At 49.7% G+C, this 14,427-nt stretch overlaps 1 protein-coding gene across 3 annotated transcripts in view; it reads left to right on the top strand.

Annotated features, from left to right (window-relative positions):
• The window catches only part of ccdc88c (coiled-coil and HOOK domain protein 88C), a 33,321-nt gene that overhangs the window by 4,391 nt on the left and 14,503 nt on the right, over window positions 1-14,427 (top strand). For all 3 annotated transcript variants that reach the window (XR_015762088.1, XM_088003054.1, XM_088003053.1), the window contains exons 3-18: window positions 423-531; window positions 3,876-3,945; window positions 4,036-4,094; window positions 4,703-4,786; window positions 4,869-5,012; window positions 5,090-5,280; window positions 7,117-7,198; window positions 7,272-7,430; window positions 7,546-7,692; window positions 7,775-7,925; window positions 8,008-8,189; window positions 12,219-12,356; window positions 12,425-12,709; window positions 12,777-13,574; window positions 13,652-13,779; window positions 14,277-14,388. Coding sequence is in view for 2 of the 3 variants with exons in the window: in XM_088003054.1 (XP_087859180.1) it covers window positions 423-531; window positions 3,876-3,945; window positions 4,036-4,094; window positions 4,703-4,786; window positions 4,869-5,012; window positions 5,090-5,280; window positions 7,117-7,198; window positions 7,272-7,430; window positions 7,546-7,692; window positions 7,775-7,925; window positions 8,008-8,189; window positions 12,219-12,356; window positions 12,425-12,709; window positions 12,777-13,574; window positions 13,652-13,779; window positions 14,277-14,388 (2,839 nt within the window). In the remaining variant the exon portion in view is untranslated. The remainder of the gene's footprint in view (window positions 1-422; window positions 532-3,875; window positions 3,946-4,035; window positions 4,095-4,702; window positions 4,787-4,868; window positions 5,013-5,089; window positions 5,281-7,116; window positions 7,199-7,271; window positions 7,431-7,545; window positions 7,693-7,774; window positions 7,926-8,007; window positions 8,190-12,218; window positions 12,357-12,424; window positions 12,710-12,776; window positions 13,575-13,651; window positions 13,780-14,276; window positions 14,389-14,427) is intronic.

Raw genomic sequence — 14,427 nt, 5'->3', positions numbered from 1 at the left:
GTTAGCAGCAATACAGGGACGCTAATAACCCAGGTCAGTTACAGCCCCATGTTTACAAACATTTAACTCTGACAGGCATCGGAATTAGCATGTTAGACTTAGCATTAGCATGCTAAAGCTACAATTGGCACTATGCATTAAGTATTAGCATGGCAGAGTCAGCACAAGCACGCTAACGTTACAGTTAGCACGACAAAGGCACTGTTAGCGTGTTGAGCTAACAGTGACAGCTGAATGTCCAAGCAGAACAGCCAGTTGTTGCTGCAGCGCCCCCTGCTGGTTGCATCTGGATGCTGTGCCTCCGGCAGAATGAGGACAGTCAGGCCAGTGTTCTCCGCCCGGGGCGTAGTCTGGATGGGGGCGGCGTGGGGGCGTTCCTGTCCTGAGTGGAGCGTCTCATCTCTCTGTCTCTGTTTCCATAGTGACCCCAGACCCACCAATCAGAGGCTGAACAAAAACGTGAACAACGACGTGTCGCTGCGCCTCTACAACCTCACGGTTCTGACCCGGCACATCAGAACCTACTACCAGGTACAGAACCGCACTCATTGCAGCAGAACCCGACAGAATCAGACCAGTCGGACCGGCCATGTGAAAACATTTGAATAAACTTCACAGTGGCTTGGTTCTGGTTCTGGTTCTGTCTGGGTCAGGAGGTTCTAGTTCCGAACATTAAGGTCATTTTAACCAGAAGATCAAAGGGGTTGAGAGTTTCACTTCTGTGTGTGTGTGTGTTAGTGTGTGTTAGTGTGTGTGTGTTAGTGTGTGTGTGTTAGTGTGTGTTAGTGTGTGTGTGTTAGTGTGTGTGTGTTAGTGTGTGTTAGTGTGTGTGTGTTAGTGTGTGTGTGTTAGTGTGTGTTAGTGTGTGTGTGTTAGTGTGTGTGTGTTAGTGTGTGTGTGTTAGTGTGTGTTAGTGTGTGTGTGTTAGTGTGTGTGTGTTAGTGTGTGTGTGTTAGTGTGTGTTAGTGTGTGTGTGTTAGTGTGTGTGTGTTAGTGTGTGTGTGTTAGTGTGTGTTAGTGTGTGTGTGTTAGTGTGTGTGTGTTAGTGTGTGTTAGTGTGTGTGTGTTAGTGTGTGTGTGTTAGTGTGTGTTAGTGTGTGTGTGTTAGTGTGTGTGTGTTAGTGTGTGTTAGTGTGTGTGTGTTAGTGTGTGTGTGTTAGTGTGTGTGTGTTAGTGTGTGTTAGTGTGTGTGTGTTAGTGTGTGTGTGTTAGTGTGTGTTAGTGTGTGTGTGTTAGTGTGTGTGTGTTAGTGTGTGTGTGTTAGTGTGTGTTAGTGTGTGTGTGTTAGTGTGTGTGTGTTAGTGTGTGTGTGTTAGTGTGTGTGTGTTAGTGTGTGTGTGTTAGTGTGTTAGTGTGTGTGTGTTAGTGTGTGTGTGTTAGTGTGTGTGTGTTAGTGTGTGTTAGTGTGTGTGTGTTAGTGTGTGTGTGTTAGTGTGTGTGTGTTAGTGTGTGTTAGTGTGTGTGTGTTAGTGTGTGTGTGTTAGTGTGTGTGTGTTAGTGTGTGTGTGTTAGTGTGTGTTAGTGTGTGTGTTAGTGTGTGTGTGTTAGTGTGTGTGTGTTAGTGTGTGTTAGTGTGTGTGTGTTAGTGTGTGTGTGTTAGTGTGTGTTAGTGTGTGTGTGTTAGTGTGTGTGTGTTAGTGTGTGTTAGTGTGTGTGTGTTAGTGTGTGTTAGTGTGTGTTAGTGTGTGTGTGTTAGTGTGTGTGTGTTAGTGTGTGTTAGTGTGTGTTAGTGTGTGTGTGTTAGTGTGTGTGTGTTAGTGTGTGTGTGTTAGTGTGTGTTAGTGTGTGTGTTAGTGTGTGTGTGTTAGTGTGTGTGTGTTAGTGTGTGTTAGTGTGTGTGTGTTAGTGTGTGTGTGTTAGTGTGTGTGTGTTAGTGTGTGTTAGTGTGTGTGTTAGTGTGTGTGTGTTAGTGTGTGTGTGTTAGTGTGTGTTAGTGTGTGTTAGTGTGTGTGTGTTAGTGTGTGTGTGTTAGTGTGTGTGTGTTAGTGTGTGTTAGTGTGTGTGTGTTAGTGTGTGTTAGTGTGTGTGTGTTAGTGTGTGTGTGTTAGTGTGTGTGTGTTAGTGTGTGTGTGTTAGTGTGTGTTAGTGTGTGTGTGTTAGTGTGTGTGTGTTAGTGTGTGTTAGTGTGTGTGTGTTAGTGTGTGTTAGTGTGTGTGTGTTAGTGTGTGTTAGTGTGTGTGTGTTAGTGTGTGTGTGTTAGTGTGTGTTAGTGTGTGTGTTAGTGTGTGTGTGTTAGTGTGTGTGTGTTAGTGTGTGTTAGTGTGTGTATGTGTTAGTGTGTGTTAGTGTGTGTGTGTTAGTGTGTGTGTGTTTGTGTGTGTTAGTGTGTGTGTTAGTGTGTGTGTGTTAGTGTGTGTGTGTTAGTGTGTGTTAGTGTGTGTGTGTTAGTGTGTGTGTGTTAGTGTGTGTTAGTGTGTGTATGTGTTAGTGTGTGTGTGTTAGTGTGTGTTAGTGTGTGTTAGTGTGTGTTAGTGTGTGTTAGTGTGTGTGTTAGTGTGTGTGTTAGTGTGTGTTAGTGTGTGTGTGTTAGTGTGTGTTAGTGTGTGTGTGTTAGTGTGTGTGTGTTAGTGTGTGTTAGTGTGTGTTAGTGTGTGTTAGTGTGTGTTAGTGTGTGTTAGTGTGTGTGTGTTAGTGTGTGTTAGTGTGTGTATGTGTTAGTGTGTGTTAGTGTGTGTGTTAGTGTGTGTTAGTGTGTGTTAGTGTGTGTGTGTTAGTGTGTGTGTGTTAGTGTGTGTTAGTGTGTGTATGTGTTAGTGTGTGTTAGTGTGTGTGTTAGTGTGTGTTAGTGTGTGTTAGTGTGTGTTAGTGTGTGTGTGTTAGTGTGTGTGTGTTAGTGTGTGTTAGTGTGTGTATGTGTTAGTGTGTGTTAGTGTGTGTATGTGTTAGTGTGTGTTAGTGTGTGTATGTGTTAGTGTGTGTTAGTGTGTGTGTTAGTGTGTGTTAGTGGGTCAGGTTGCTGTTAATGAGGTGTAGAGGCTGTCAGGTGCAGATAGTCTCACACACACGCGCCCCTCCCCCCTCTGCTCCTAATTAGATGAAGTCCCAGCAGACACTGACTGGTCGGCTCCCCGTCTCCCCAGTAACGGAGGGCAACCACCAGCAGAGGAACCTGACACCTCAGTGAGCTCGACTCACCAGCAGGCCTGGTGGGCGGAGCCTCGATAAGGGCGGGGCCTCAATGTGGGCGGAGCCTGTAGGCCGTCTGGTCGCCAGCTGCCATGTTTTATTCAGCCTGGGTGTTCTGGTGAAACCAGAACGCCTGCAGTCAACTGATCCTCCTTGACCGGACAGTGCTGGTTCTGAATAGAACCTGTGACCCGGTTCCTCTGTTTGCCTCCCGGCCCTAGATCTGGCTCCGGGTGTGCAGGTGTTGGGACCGGGGCCGGATGTTGAGGAATGGGGAGCGTTCCCTCCCTGCTACTTCCTGACTCAGACTGCAGCTGTTTCCTGCTGGCTGGGTCAGAACCGGTCTGCATGGTTGCACTGTGTCACTGTTCGGTTCTGAGTCCAGACCCGGTTCTGGTTCTGCAGTCTGTAGGTCAGTTTGGTCATGTGACTCCTGGACAGAATAAGGGTAAATGAGGAAGGTGGTCTGGTATGGACTGGTCCAGACCCGGTTCTGGTTCTGCAGTCTGTAGGTCAGTTTGGTCATGTGACTCCTGGACAGAATAAGGGTAAATGAGGAAGGTGGTCTGGTATGGACTGGTCCAGACCTGGTCTGGTTCCAATGGTATGTCGAAGCCCCACTGCTAGGTTGACCTTTGACCTCCTGAGCCATCACCTTTTGTGATGGCTCAGGAGGTGAAGAAGGTGATGATGATGATGATGATGATGAAGGTGACCTTGGTCTGAACCTCCTCCTGGTTCTCCTGCAGGAAACGCTGCAGCAGCTGGTAGTGATGCCTCCTCCCAACATCCTTCTCATCGCCAACGACCCCATGTCAGGTAACCCACATGGAGTTCTGCCCCCAGTCCGTCTGGGGAACCAGGCAACGCTCCTGCTGCTCCCACTAACAGTCTGCTTTGTCCCCTCAGTGGGGAGCATGGAGGAGCTGAAGCGCCTGCTGCTGCTACTGCTGGGCTGCGCCGTGCAGGTGAGTTTGGCCGTGTGGGCGGGGCTCCGTGTGGGCGGGGCTCCAGTGGAGGTGTGGCGTGAGCGTTCTGGCTGTAACCTGAGCATCAGGTGGGGGTTTCCTGTTTCTTCCTTTGTTTCCCGTGCTGGTCCGACTGGTTCCAGGAAGGGGGTGGTTACCATGGCAACATGTGTGAATGGGTCTTTGTTTGGACCGGCAGGAATTTGTTAAACAAACCTGTTCCAGTCTGGAACAGGAAGAGCCCAGCTGGGAACACTGGGAACACTGGGAACGCTGGTCAGAAAAGCTCAGAACTTCAGCTAAGAACTGAACCGGGCCAGTTTGGACCTCCATCAGAACCATCCTGTCTAATCACAGCCCAGAGCAGAGTCACTGACTCCCAGCTCTGATTGGACCTGCAGGTTCTGATGAATCTGCCAGAACCACTGCAGACCCAGTAATTTCTGTGTGGGACCAGCAGGTGGTTCTGATGTAAAGCTTTCACGCCGTTTGAGGTTTAAATGTCCCCCCCCTCCCTGAATCACTATAGCAACCGCTGACACAGCAGTTTATGCCATGAGGCGTCAGCGCGGCGCCAGAACCTGCTGATGTTTCCTGTCTGTCCTCAGAGCGAGCGCAAGGAGGAGATGATCGACAAGATCAAGCTGCTGGACATCCAGACTCAGGCCGCCATCGTGTCTCACATCCAGGAGGTCAGAACCTCAGCAAGGAGGGAGGAGCTTATAGAGGGAGGAGCTTAGCTTAATCCAGGAAGTGAATCTGCTTCTGCTTCAGGTCACTCACAACCCGCTGAATGTCCTGGATCTGTCCTGGATGGAGGATGGTGCCGAGCTTGTCCCTGAGGAGCTGGAGCCGCTGTCCCGCAACATGGCCGCGTCGCTACGGCAACTCATCGACCAGCGAGACAAAGCCACGGAGGTACGGAGGCGCCTGTCCCGTCCGGCCGGGTTCTTTCCGAGCCACAGGTCCAACAGAACCTCTGTCCCGTCCCCCAGGCGATCCTGGACCTCACCCTGGAGAGGGACTACCTGTCTGACCAGCGGCCCCTGGAGGGAGGTGAGAAGTCGGGCCGAGCCCCGAAGAAGGGCGGGCCGTCCGGAACCGAGCCAACCCAGGAGGAGAAGCAGCACCTGGCTGTGGAGCTGGCCGACAGCAAGGCCAAGCTGCGCCGCTACCGGCAGGAGCTGTGAGTCCGCCACCGTCATTACTGCTATTAGTGCTACTAACTCTACCCTGACGAGCCTCACAGCTGGTGAGGCTCTGATTTAATCATGATCAGATTTATAAACGTAGACCCCCTGCATGTGGTTGCTTACATATGGAGATTTCGCGCTGGAGGGCAAAAAGACTTTTCTTCTACATGCCATCCATAGCCGCGCTGCCGCGGTAGAATAATTCTTTTAATTCAGTGAAGCCTAGAAATGTAGGTATTTTTAATTTAGTGCTATGCTCCACAGCCAAGGGAACACCGAAGTACAACCTAAAACCACTTCTTACTCTTTCTCTGTAGCCACACGCAGACTTGTTACCATAGCAACTGATCATAGCAACGCTACTTTATGTTTCACAATTCACCACCAAAAAACACTCAAATATTTTCCACTTAAAGAACAAAACGTCCAGTCTGTTGCAGTGGTATGGTTTTAGGCTTGGCTAAGCTAACAGCAGTTTGAGGGGTTTTTTCTGCATTCTTTACACATCCAGACTGTAGCCCACAACAGGCACATTTCACTAATAAACTAAACAAAATTATTGCCATCTCACCTTTACTTATACATGAGGTCCATGCGCTGCTCATTCTGCACAAAAATATCAGTTCATCCAAAGCAAAGTTTATCCTCCACACAACTTGAGAAAAGAAGTCCCCGACCATACCCCCCTACTTTCTCTCCTGGGTCTATCTGATTGAATGATCAGCAACCAATCAGATTAACCCATTCTAGCAGGGCTGTAGCCATGACGAAGAACTGACAGCTTAGACCTGAGGTGTTTAATTATGGTGAATTTCTTTGTAAATATAATTTCCCTGTGACTCCTAAAGAATTTGCTGTTGTTTTCGATGATATTCCAGCAGGTTTGAAATTTCTCATATCAACCTCAGATAGAGCCTAATATCTAATATCCCAGGTTTCCAGAGCTATTTATTGGTAATTCAGACCTGTTCCTTAGCATTAAAACAAATGGACAGATCTCGTTCTGTCCATTTGTGAATTATGAGGCTGTTTTAGCTCCATATTTAGAAAACTGTTTCAGTTTAGAAATGATTTGATGTAGAAAACGTTAAATATATCGCTGCACTTATTTACTGTATGGCTAGCTCGCTGTCTCTTACTCTGCAGACGTGGAGTCACAATGTCTGGGATCATGAGCGCCCCCTGGCATGAGGCCAGAGAACTGCCTGCCTCACCTCGAATCTGTTCTCTGCTCCTCAGCACACGAAACACGTCACACACAGTTGGGGATAACAAACACTGTACACTGTAGCTAGATTATGGAAAATCAGTTCATACATTAAATGTTTTTCAACCATTTTATTGGCGACATACAGACAGGAGGAGCTGCTCCCATAGAATGGCAGCCAGTGCAGTTGGAGGCTGATCAGTCCAGGTGAGGCTCAGCTCACTGCTGCCTCACCAACTCAGCTTCCGAGCATTTGAATGGGAAAATGCAGTGAAAAATCATCAAAATTGGTTAAGCTAAATGAAAAACAAATACTTTATAGTACAAAACACAGGGTGAAAATAGCAATATAAATTATCTTACTATATATAATTTTTCCATGATGACTGTCTCACCTACTACTGTTGACAGGAAATGTAAAAGTATTACTGGCTTATTATATTTTATGGAAAACATCACCAATGAAACCATCTAAACCCACAACTAGTCTTCAGGGGCCATAAATGCTGATAACTTAACACAGATACATAAATGTAACATTTATTATTGAGATGATCAATGCTGCTGAATTTGATTTAATGCTTTGGGTCTTTGGGTCTGATGGTTCTGGTTCTGTTTGCAGGGAGGAGAAAACAGAACAGCTGATGGATTCAAAACACGAGGCGGAGCGTTTGGATCAGGAGCTGCAGAAACTCAAGCAAGAGGTCCGATCTCACTCCATTCAGAGCCAGAACATTCGTCCAGCCCGGTTACACTTATCGTGTGTTTGTGGATCAGAACCAGTCGTTGTCCTGCGAGGCCCGTTCGGTCCGAGCGTACCGGGACGAGGTGGACGCCCTGAGGGAGCGAGCGGCGCGGGTGGACCGGCTGGAGGTGGAGCTTGGCCGCTGCAAGGAGCGACTCAACGATGTTCACTTCTACAAGACCCGGATGGAGGTGGACGTGAATACTTGGAGCACAGGTTCTGTGTGGCGCCGGTCGCCACACAGAACCTGGTCTGTGTGGCTGGACCCGGTCAGGACCCGGTCAGGACTGTGCTTCGTTCCCGCAGGAGCTGCGAGACGACAACACGACGCTGCTGGAGACCAAGGTGCTGCTAGAGGAGCAGCTGGCAGCCGCCAGGGGGCGCTGCGACAAGCTGCACACGCTGGAGAAGGACAACCTGCTGCTGCGCGCCAAGATCCACGACCTAGAGATGGTATGCTACCAGAACCTGACAGTCCTCTCTGGGTCTGGGTTCCCTCCAGAACCAGAACCTGATGGTCCTGGTTGTCTTGCAGGAGCGCGAGGGCGAGCGGCAGCGGCTGGAGGAGCTGTTGGAGGAGAACCTGCTGCTGGAGCTGGGCCAGAAGCAGAGCATGAATGAGTCGGCCCATCTGGGCTGGGAGCTGGAGCAGCTCTCCAAGAACCATGATGGCCTCGCCTCAGAGAGTACGGTTCTGATCGGCCCGTCAAGCTGCTACCGGGTCAGCTCCCTGAACCGGCTGACCTCTCTGACCTCTCTGCTCTGCAGGTCACAAGTCTCTGGTCCACGAGCTCAATGAAGGCGTCACCAGCCGGGTTCTGAAGCTGGAGAAGGAGAACCGGGAGCTGCAGGCCTCCATAGAGAGACTGAAGGAGGAGAACCTGCTCCTGCAGGAGCAGCAGCTGCACACGCAGGAACTGGACCGGGAGAACCAGAGCCTGAGCAACAAGGTGAGCAGGAGTTGGACCGGCAGGTGGAGGAGAACCGCAGGAGCTCTCCTGCTGAAGTCAGGAACCAGGACCAGAGGATCCAGAGGACTGGGTGGATCCTCTGGTGGAGTTAATTAAATGAGCTCAAATTAAGACAGTAATAGGTAGTAAGAAGTAACTCACTCCATCCATCCATCCATCCATCCATCCATCCATCCATCCATCCATCCATCCATCCATCCATCCATCCATCCATCCATCCATCCATCCATCCATCCATTATCTTACACCCTTGTCCCTAGTGGGGTCGGGAGGGTTGCTGGTGCCCATCTCCAGCTGTAAGAAGTAACTAAAGGTAGTACATTTTTCATTAGCCCTTCAAAATGTTTTTAATTTTCCATTGATGCTCAATTACAGTTTTATCTTCGTTTTACTAAAATCTGTATAAACAATTATAACTACGTACTGGCAGGACCTGAGCTGTGACTGATGGATCCCAGCTGCTGTCTGCATCCGTAGTGTTGGACCCGCCTAGCATGTTGAGACCAGCTAGTCGTTTTGCGCTTCGCCATGGGAAAATATAAGTTTTCCCAACTTTGGCTCAATGATCCGAGATTCAAAGACTAGGAATGAGCGAAAGGCAAAAAAATCTAAATTTGACCTGGAACGACGTGATGGTGACCAAATCACACCGACCGGAGCAGCCGCCATTCATCAGCAGCAGATTCCTGCGCGGGTCGGGGCTCCACCGTGGAGCAGATCCCCGTTTCATGTCTTGGTGCTAAACGGAGCGATGCAACTTCAAACTCCAGCTCAGCTACGAGCTGAAGTTTTACCAGCAACGCGTTGGGAGCTGCAGACCGGCAGCGGGCCTTGCTTCCTCTAAAGCCGGTGTTCTGACTATCTGTCATACCCGTCAATCCAGCATACCTTATGGCAGAGGTTCCCAAACTGTGGGGCGCGCCCCCTAGGGGGGGCGCCGTGTCATTGCAGGGGGGGCGCGGGAAGCCGTCTGGATGAAAAAAAAACAAAAAAAAACATGAACACTGTATGGGCTGGGTTTTTACCTTAGAATGGCCAACTCTCTGTTATTCCTATATCAATTTGATACAGTAGAGGCTTCCACACTTCCCATATCTGTGTCCTCTGTCACTTTTATCAGCAGTTAAAACTGTTTAATCCGTTGTTAACATGCTGTAACCTGTTTTTCCGAGCCGCCTTAAAACGCAACATGAGCGCTACACGCTCGCGCTGGGTTTCCACCTGTGAAGGAGACCTGCTGCTGCTGGGCGGAGCTACGTAGGTTTGTGTTAGAATCACGGCAGCAAACCAGCAAAGAACTTTTCACAGTTTTTCCCTCCAAACTAACCGACTGAGTTGAGTAAAGCTGTTGGATGCAGGTAATGTTAGCTAAAAGATGACTAGCTAACATCAATACAGAACCTTAAGCTTAACAAGTAGCTTGTAGGCTACCGATGTTGGTTTCTATTTTCAGCTACATTCATTTTGCCCCCCAAAAAGTCGATGCCCCCCCCCCCTCACACGCTCGTTTCAACCAGACAGCCATTTGTAATCCATAGGGGGGGCGCAGAAGAAAAAGTTTGGGAACCACTGCCTTATGGTAACGCACACATCGATGTTACGTCACATACTGCTTACTCAGCAGATTTCTTATCATACCTGTGTTACCTGTACGCCGCAGCAACTAAATAACACCAACTGCAGCGCTAACGGACTGCAGTGTGAACACACTCAAAAGTACAATTCCACTGTAATTGTAGGAAAAGAGGTAAAACTTTTACGTACAAGTTTATCATTCATCGGTTAGAGTTCCCCAAAACTGTACTCCAATCAGAGCAGCATACCGTAAACACGTTTAATTAAGCAAGTGTAAAAAGTATTTGGTAAACTGCTCAAGTACTGAGTAACTGATCATAGCACCTGATTTAATATTCAAAATGTCCTCAGAAGTATTTACTGTGAATTTGTTAATGATTTGTTATTTAAATTATCATTATTTTGGCTGATATTATTGTACATTAAATAAGTAAATAATCAAACCATAACAGTCGACTAAAACCACAATAAGAAACTTAATCATTGCAAAATGTTCTGCACCATATCAGCCTCAGGAGATGAAGAGTTTACTGTGAATTTGTTAATGATTTGTTATTTAAATTATCATTATTTTGGCTGATATTATTGTACATTAAATAAGTAAATAATCAAACCATAACAGTCGACTAAAACCACAATAAGAAACTTAATCATTGCAAAATGTTCTGCACCATATCAGCCTCAGGAGATGAAGAGTCTCTGATTTCTGGTTCTTTAGGTTCTGACGGGTCTGCAGGTCCTGTCCTGATCCATTCTGTCTGGCTTCACACTGTGCCACTGACACATTTTTTAAAATTGCCTGTGTTCATCCTCACTAACATTACTCACCCTGGGATTTGCGTCTTCCTTCTCATGTTTGTATCTTTATGAGAGGTTTTGCTTCTAAGGACATGGAATCGGGCTGAGGACGTTTGTAAAGACACGGGTCGATAGCAGCTCACCGCGGCTGCGTAGTGTCCGTCTCTAGGCAACCACAACAGCGTCGCTCCGTAGCGTTCAGGGGTCCTTCAGCTCCCGCCACGAGAATTTAGCTGACCTTAATATTTCCTGTTTTTTTTATTTGGTCATGATTGTGTCATTATTGTGTTGATATGTTTCTGATGGGCGTGTCTATCAGACATTTATAGAAATACAGAACAAATCCCGTCCGGTATCGGTTCAATACGGTTCCGGTAACTAAATGAAACCTTCTTAGAGCAGCGCGCCACAGCAAAGGGAAAATAACTCAGAAAAACCGTCAAAGAACAACTCAAAACCACTCGTATCCTCCTCCCCCCAGTTTCCGTGTCGGCTAGCTACACGCAGACTCGTTGCCATAGTAACAAACAGCTCCTCTATAATGTATGAGGATCCAACACCATAAAACCCACAAACGTTTCCAGGCTTGATGTTTATTTGGGTTATAACATGATCTGAACACAGCGGTGCTGCTCTGATCGATGATCTGGCAGAGTTGGTGTGTTGGTACCGAAACACCGAATTTCGCTGCACATGGACGTTTATTTATTTAAACTTTTCAATGACCTGTGAAATATGCATTTTACTGATATTTTATAAAAACCAAATATCCTGAGTCTTATGGATTTAGGATAAGCCCTGAAAATAGTGCTTCCTGTTTTTAACGTGAGGTTTTGGTCAAGATAAAGTCACAGTTAGACCGTCAGTAAGTGGGATAAAGTTTTAGAAGAGCCTTCATCTTACATGGGTCAGTGAACCGATCGCAGCTTTCTCTCAGATCATAGATTATCAATCTATAAAAAGTTTGACCTGCTGATTTTGATTTTAGCCAGTGCCATTTTTTTGATTGAAATGTCGCTAAATATAGGAAAAAAGTTTGAGTTGGTAACTGTGGGGTCACTATTGATAACGACCAGCTTGCAGCCGGTCTGTCAGTCAAACCTCTCACTGCAGAGCAGCTGATTTATAAGATCAGAGGATGAGATCGGCTTCATGTAAATATCCACTGATCACCCATCTCCCAAAATTGAGGAAATCGGCACAAAATTGGCTTGATTTTGTGTTGGTAATAAACATATTGTGGAGGTACTAAGAAAGGTAGTAAAAGTAGTAAATTCAACTCTGAGATTCCTGTATAAACCCTGTGGGTCCTCTGGTGGATCCTGCGGTTCAGGACCAGGACTCCTGGTCCGGTTCCTCAGGAGAAACAGCAGCGGCTTCGCCCAGGAAGAGGCCTCAGCTTTCATACTGAAAGTTTGCACTGCAGAGAAAATCTGAAGCAGTTCAGATGGATAAAGTCACCGTAGATCAGATGCGTCACCATAGAAATGTTTGCGTTCATGTTGCAAACTTTCATACATTGTCCATCGTAATACCTGTGCGTAAATCTTCACAGTGTTTTTTTTCTGTACGCCACCATGGACAGATGTCCAGCCGAATGGTTCCTGCAGGTTAACCCTGACATGTTTTTCCCAGCTGGAGCGTCTCCAGGTTCTGCTGGACCAGGAGAAACTGACCAGTCAGGACATGGAGACTCTGGGGGAGGAGCTCCTGAAGGAGAAACAGAGTCTGGAGCGAGAGATTCACGCTCTGCGGGCCGACAAGGACCGCCAGGTACGTCTGCCTCTCCGCCTCGTCCCATCATTTATCCCCCCAGCCCCCTCACCGTCTCGTCCAATCAGATCTCGGAGCTGCAGAGCGAGCAGCAGCACCTGTCGGAGGCGGTGAAGGCCCTCCAGGAGCGCGCTCAGTCCAGCAGCGAGGCCCGAGTCCGGGAGGCGGAAGCCAAGAACCGCCTGCTGCACCAGAGCGTCACAGACGCCGGCTCGCGGCTGGCCAGCCTGGAGGCGCAGCTGAAGGTGGTGAGTGAGGAGGCGGAGTCTCTGAGGGAGCGGGCGGGGCGCTGCGAGGAGGCACAGAGGGAGGCGGCCCGTCTGGAGCGGAGCAGGGAGGCTCTGACTCGAGAGGTAGGCACTGGGATCTGTGCTGGTTCCCGGTCCGGATGCAATCGACTCATCCCCGCTCTGCCTCCAGGTGGCGACGCTGCGCTCCTGCAGCCAGCATGCTGAGGTCCTAGAGAGGCAGGTGACCTCCCTGCAGCAGGAGGCGCTCCGCCTGAGACGTGAGGCCGAGGAGGCCCAGAAGGAGCTGCAGCGGCTGGCCCAGCAGGAGGCGCAGAACAGCCTGCTGTCCACGGAGAACCTGGAGCTCCGCCGCTCCATGGAGAACCTGCGCTCCTCCTCCGCCCGCCTGCCCACACTGCAGGAAGAGCTGCAGGAGGCGCAGAGGGAGACCCAGGAGGCCCAGAAGAGTCTGGAGGAGGCCAGGGAGGAGGCGCAGGGAGAGAGGAAAAGGGCGGAAAGGCTGGAGCTGAACCTGTTGGCTCTGAATCAGGAGAAACAACAACTACAGGGGCAGCTAGAGAGGAGCAGGGAGGAGAAGCTCGAGGCGGACGGGAGGGCCAGGGAGAACCAGAGAAGGGAGGAGGAGCTGAGCCGGGAGGTGGAGGACCTGAAGGAGGAGCGCAGAAGAAGAGAGGAGGCAGAAGAGGAAAGGAGGAAGCTTCAGTCAGATCTGGAACAGGCAGAGAGGAGCCGCAAGCAGCTGGAGAAGGAGAACCTGAGAGTCCGAACACTGCAGGAGGCTAAGGAGCTGGAGCTGGAGGAGACCTCCAGTCTGGCCTCCACCTCTCTGAAGGAGGCCGCCACCCTGAGGAGGGAGCTGGAGAGGCTGGAGGAGGTGTCGGCTAAAGCCAAGGAGCTAGAGCGGGAGAACAAGGAGCTGCAGAAGGAGGCTACCATCGACAAGAAGACCCTGGACACCCTGAGGGAGGTCAGGAGGAGACGGAGGATTACTCTGGAAGCAACTGGCAGGAGGAGGCGCTCTGACCTCTGACCTTCTCTCTGCAGGAGCTGGTGTCTGAGAAGCTGAAGGCCCAGCAGCAGAACCTGGAGCTGGAGAGAATCGACGAGGAGCTGGAGAGGATTGGACTGAGCCGGGAGACGCTGCTGCAGCAGGAGCACACACTGGAGGACAGGTAGGACAGGGAGACAGGAGGACAGGGAGACAGGAGGACAGGGAGACAGGAGGAAAGGGAGACAGGAGGACAGGGAGACAGGAGGACAGGGAGACAGGAGGAAAGGGAGACAGGAGGACAGGGAGACAGGAGGAAAGGGAGGGCAGGAGGACAGGGAGACAGGAGGACAGGGAGACAGGAGGGCAGGGAGACAGGAGGACAGGGAGACAGGAGGACAGGGAGACAGGAGGACAGGGAGACAGGAGGACAGGGAGACAGGAGGACAGGGAGACAGGAGGAAAGGGAGACAGGAGGGCAGGAGGACCGCTTCACTCCTTCCCCTCCAGGTCTCGATGGTCCAAAGTGGCAGGAGTTACAGCTGAAGGCCGACTGTAAATCTGAACCAGTGACCACTGACCAGCATCTTTACTCTGACGTTCCCTCATCGTTCCCTCATCGTTCCCTCATCGTTCCCTCATCGTTCCCTCTTTCTCCCTCTGTCCCCTGGATTCCCACAGGTGGCCGGACCTGAACCTCCATCAGAGCCTGAAGGAGGAGATCGGCGGCCTGGAGAGGAAGCTGGAGGAGAGCAACGCCCTGAACGAGTCCCTGCGCCGCCAACTGACCACCGTAGGCCCACACAAAGTTCTGACTCGGATCAGATGGTTC

The sequence above is a fragment of the Poecilia mexicana genome, unplaced genomic scaffold (genome assembly GCF_051168715.1).
Source record: "Poecilia mexicana isolate PSO_F unplaced genomic scaffold, ASM5116871v1 scaffold_23, whole genome shotgun sequence".
Classification (NCBI taxonomy): Eukaryota; Metazoa; Chordata; class Actinopteri; order Cyprinodontiformes; family Poeciliidae; genus Poecilia; species Poecilia mexicana.
This window is presented reverse-complemented; position numbering and strand designations above follow the sequence as displayed.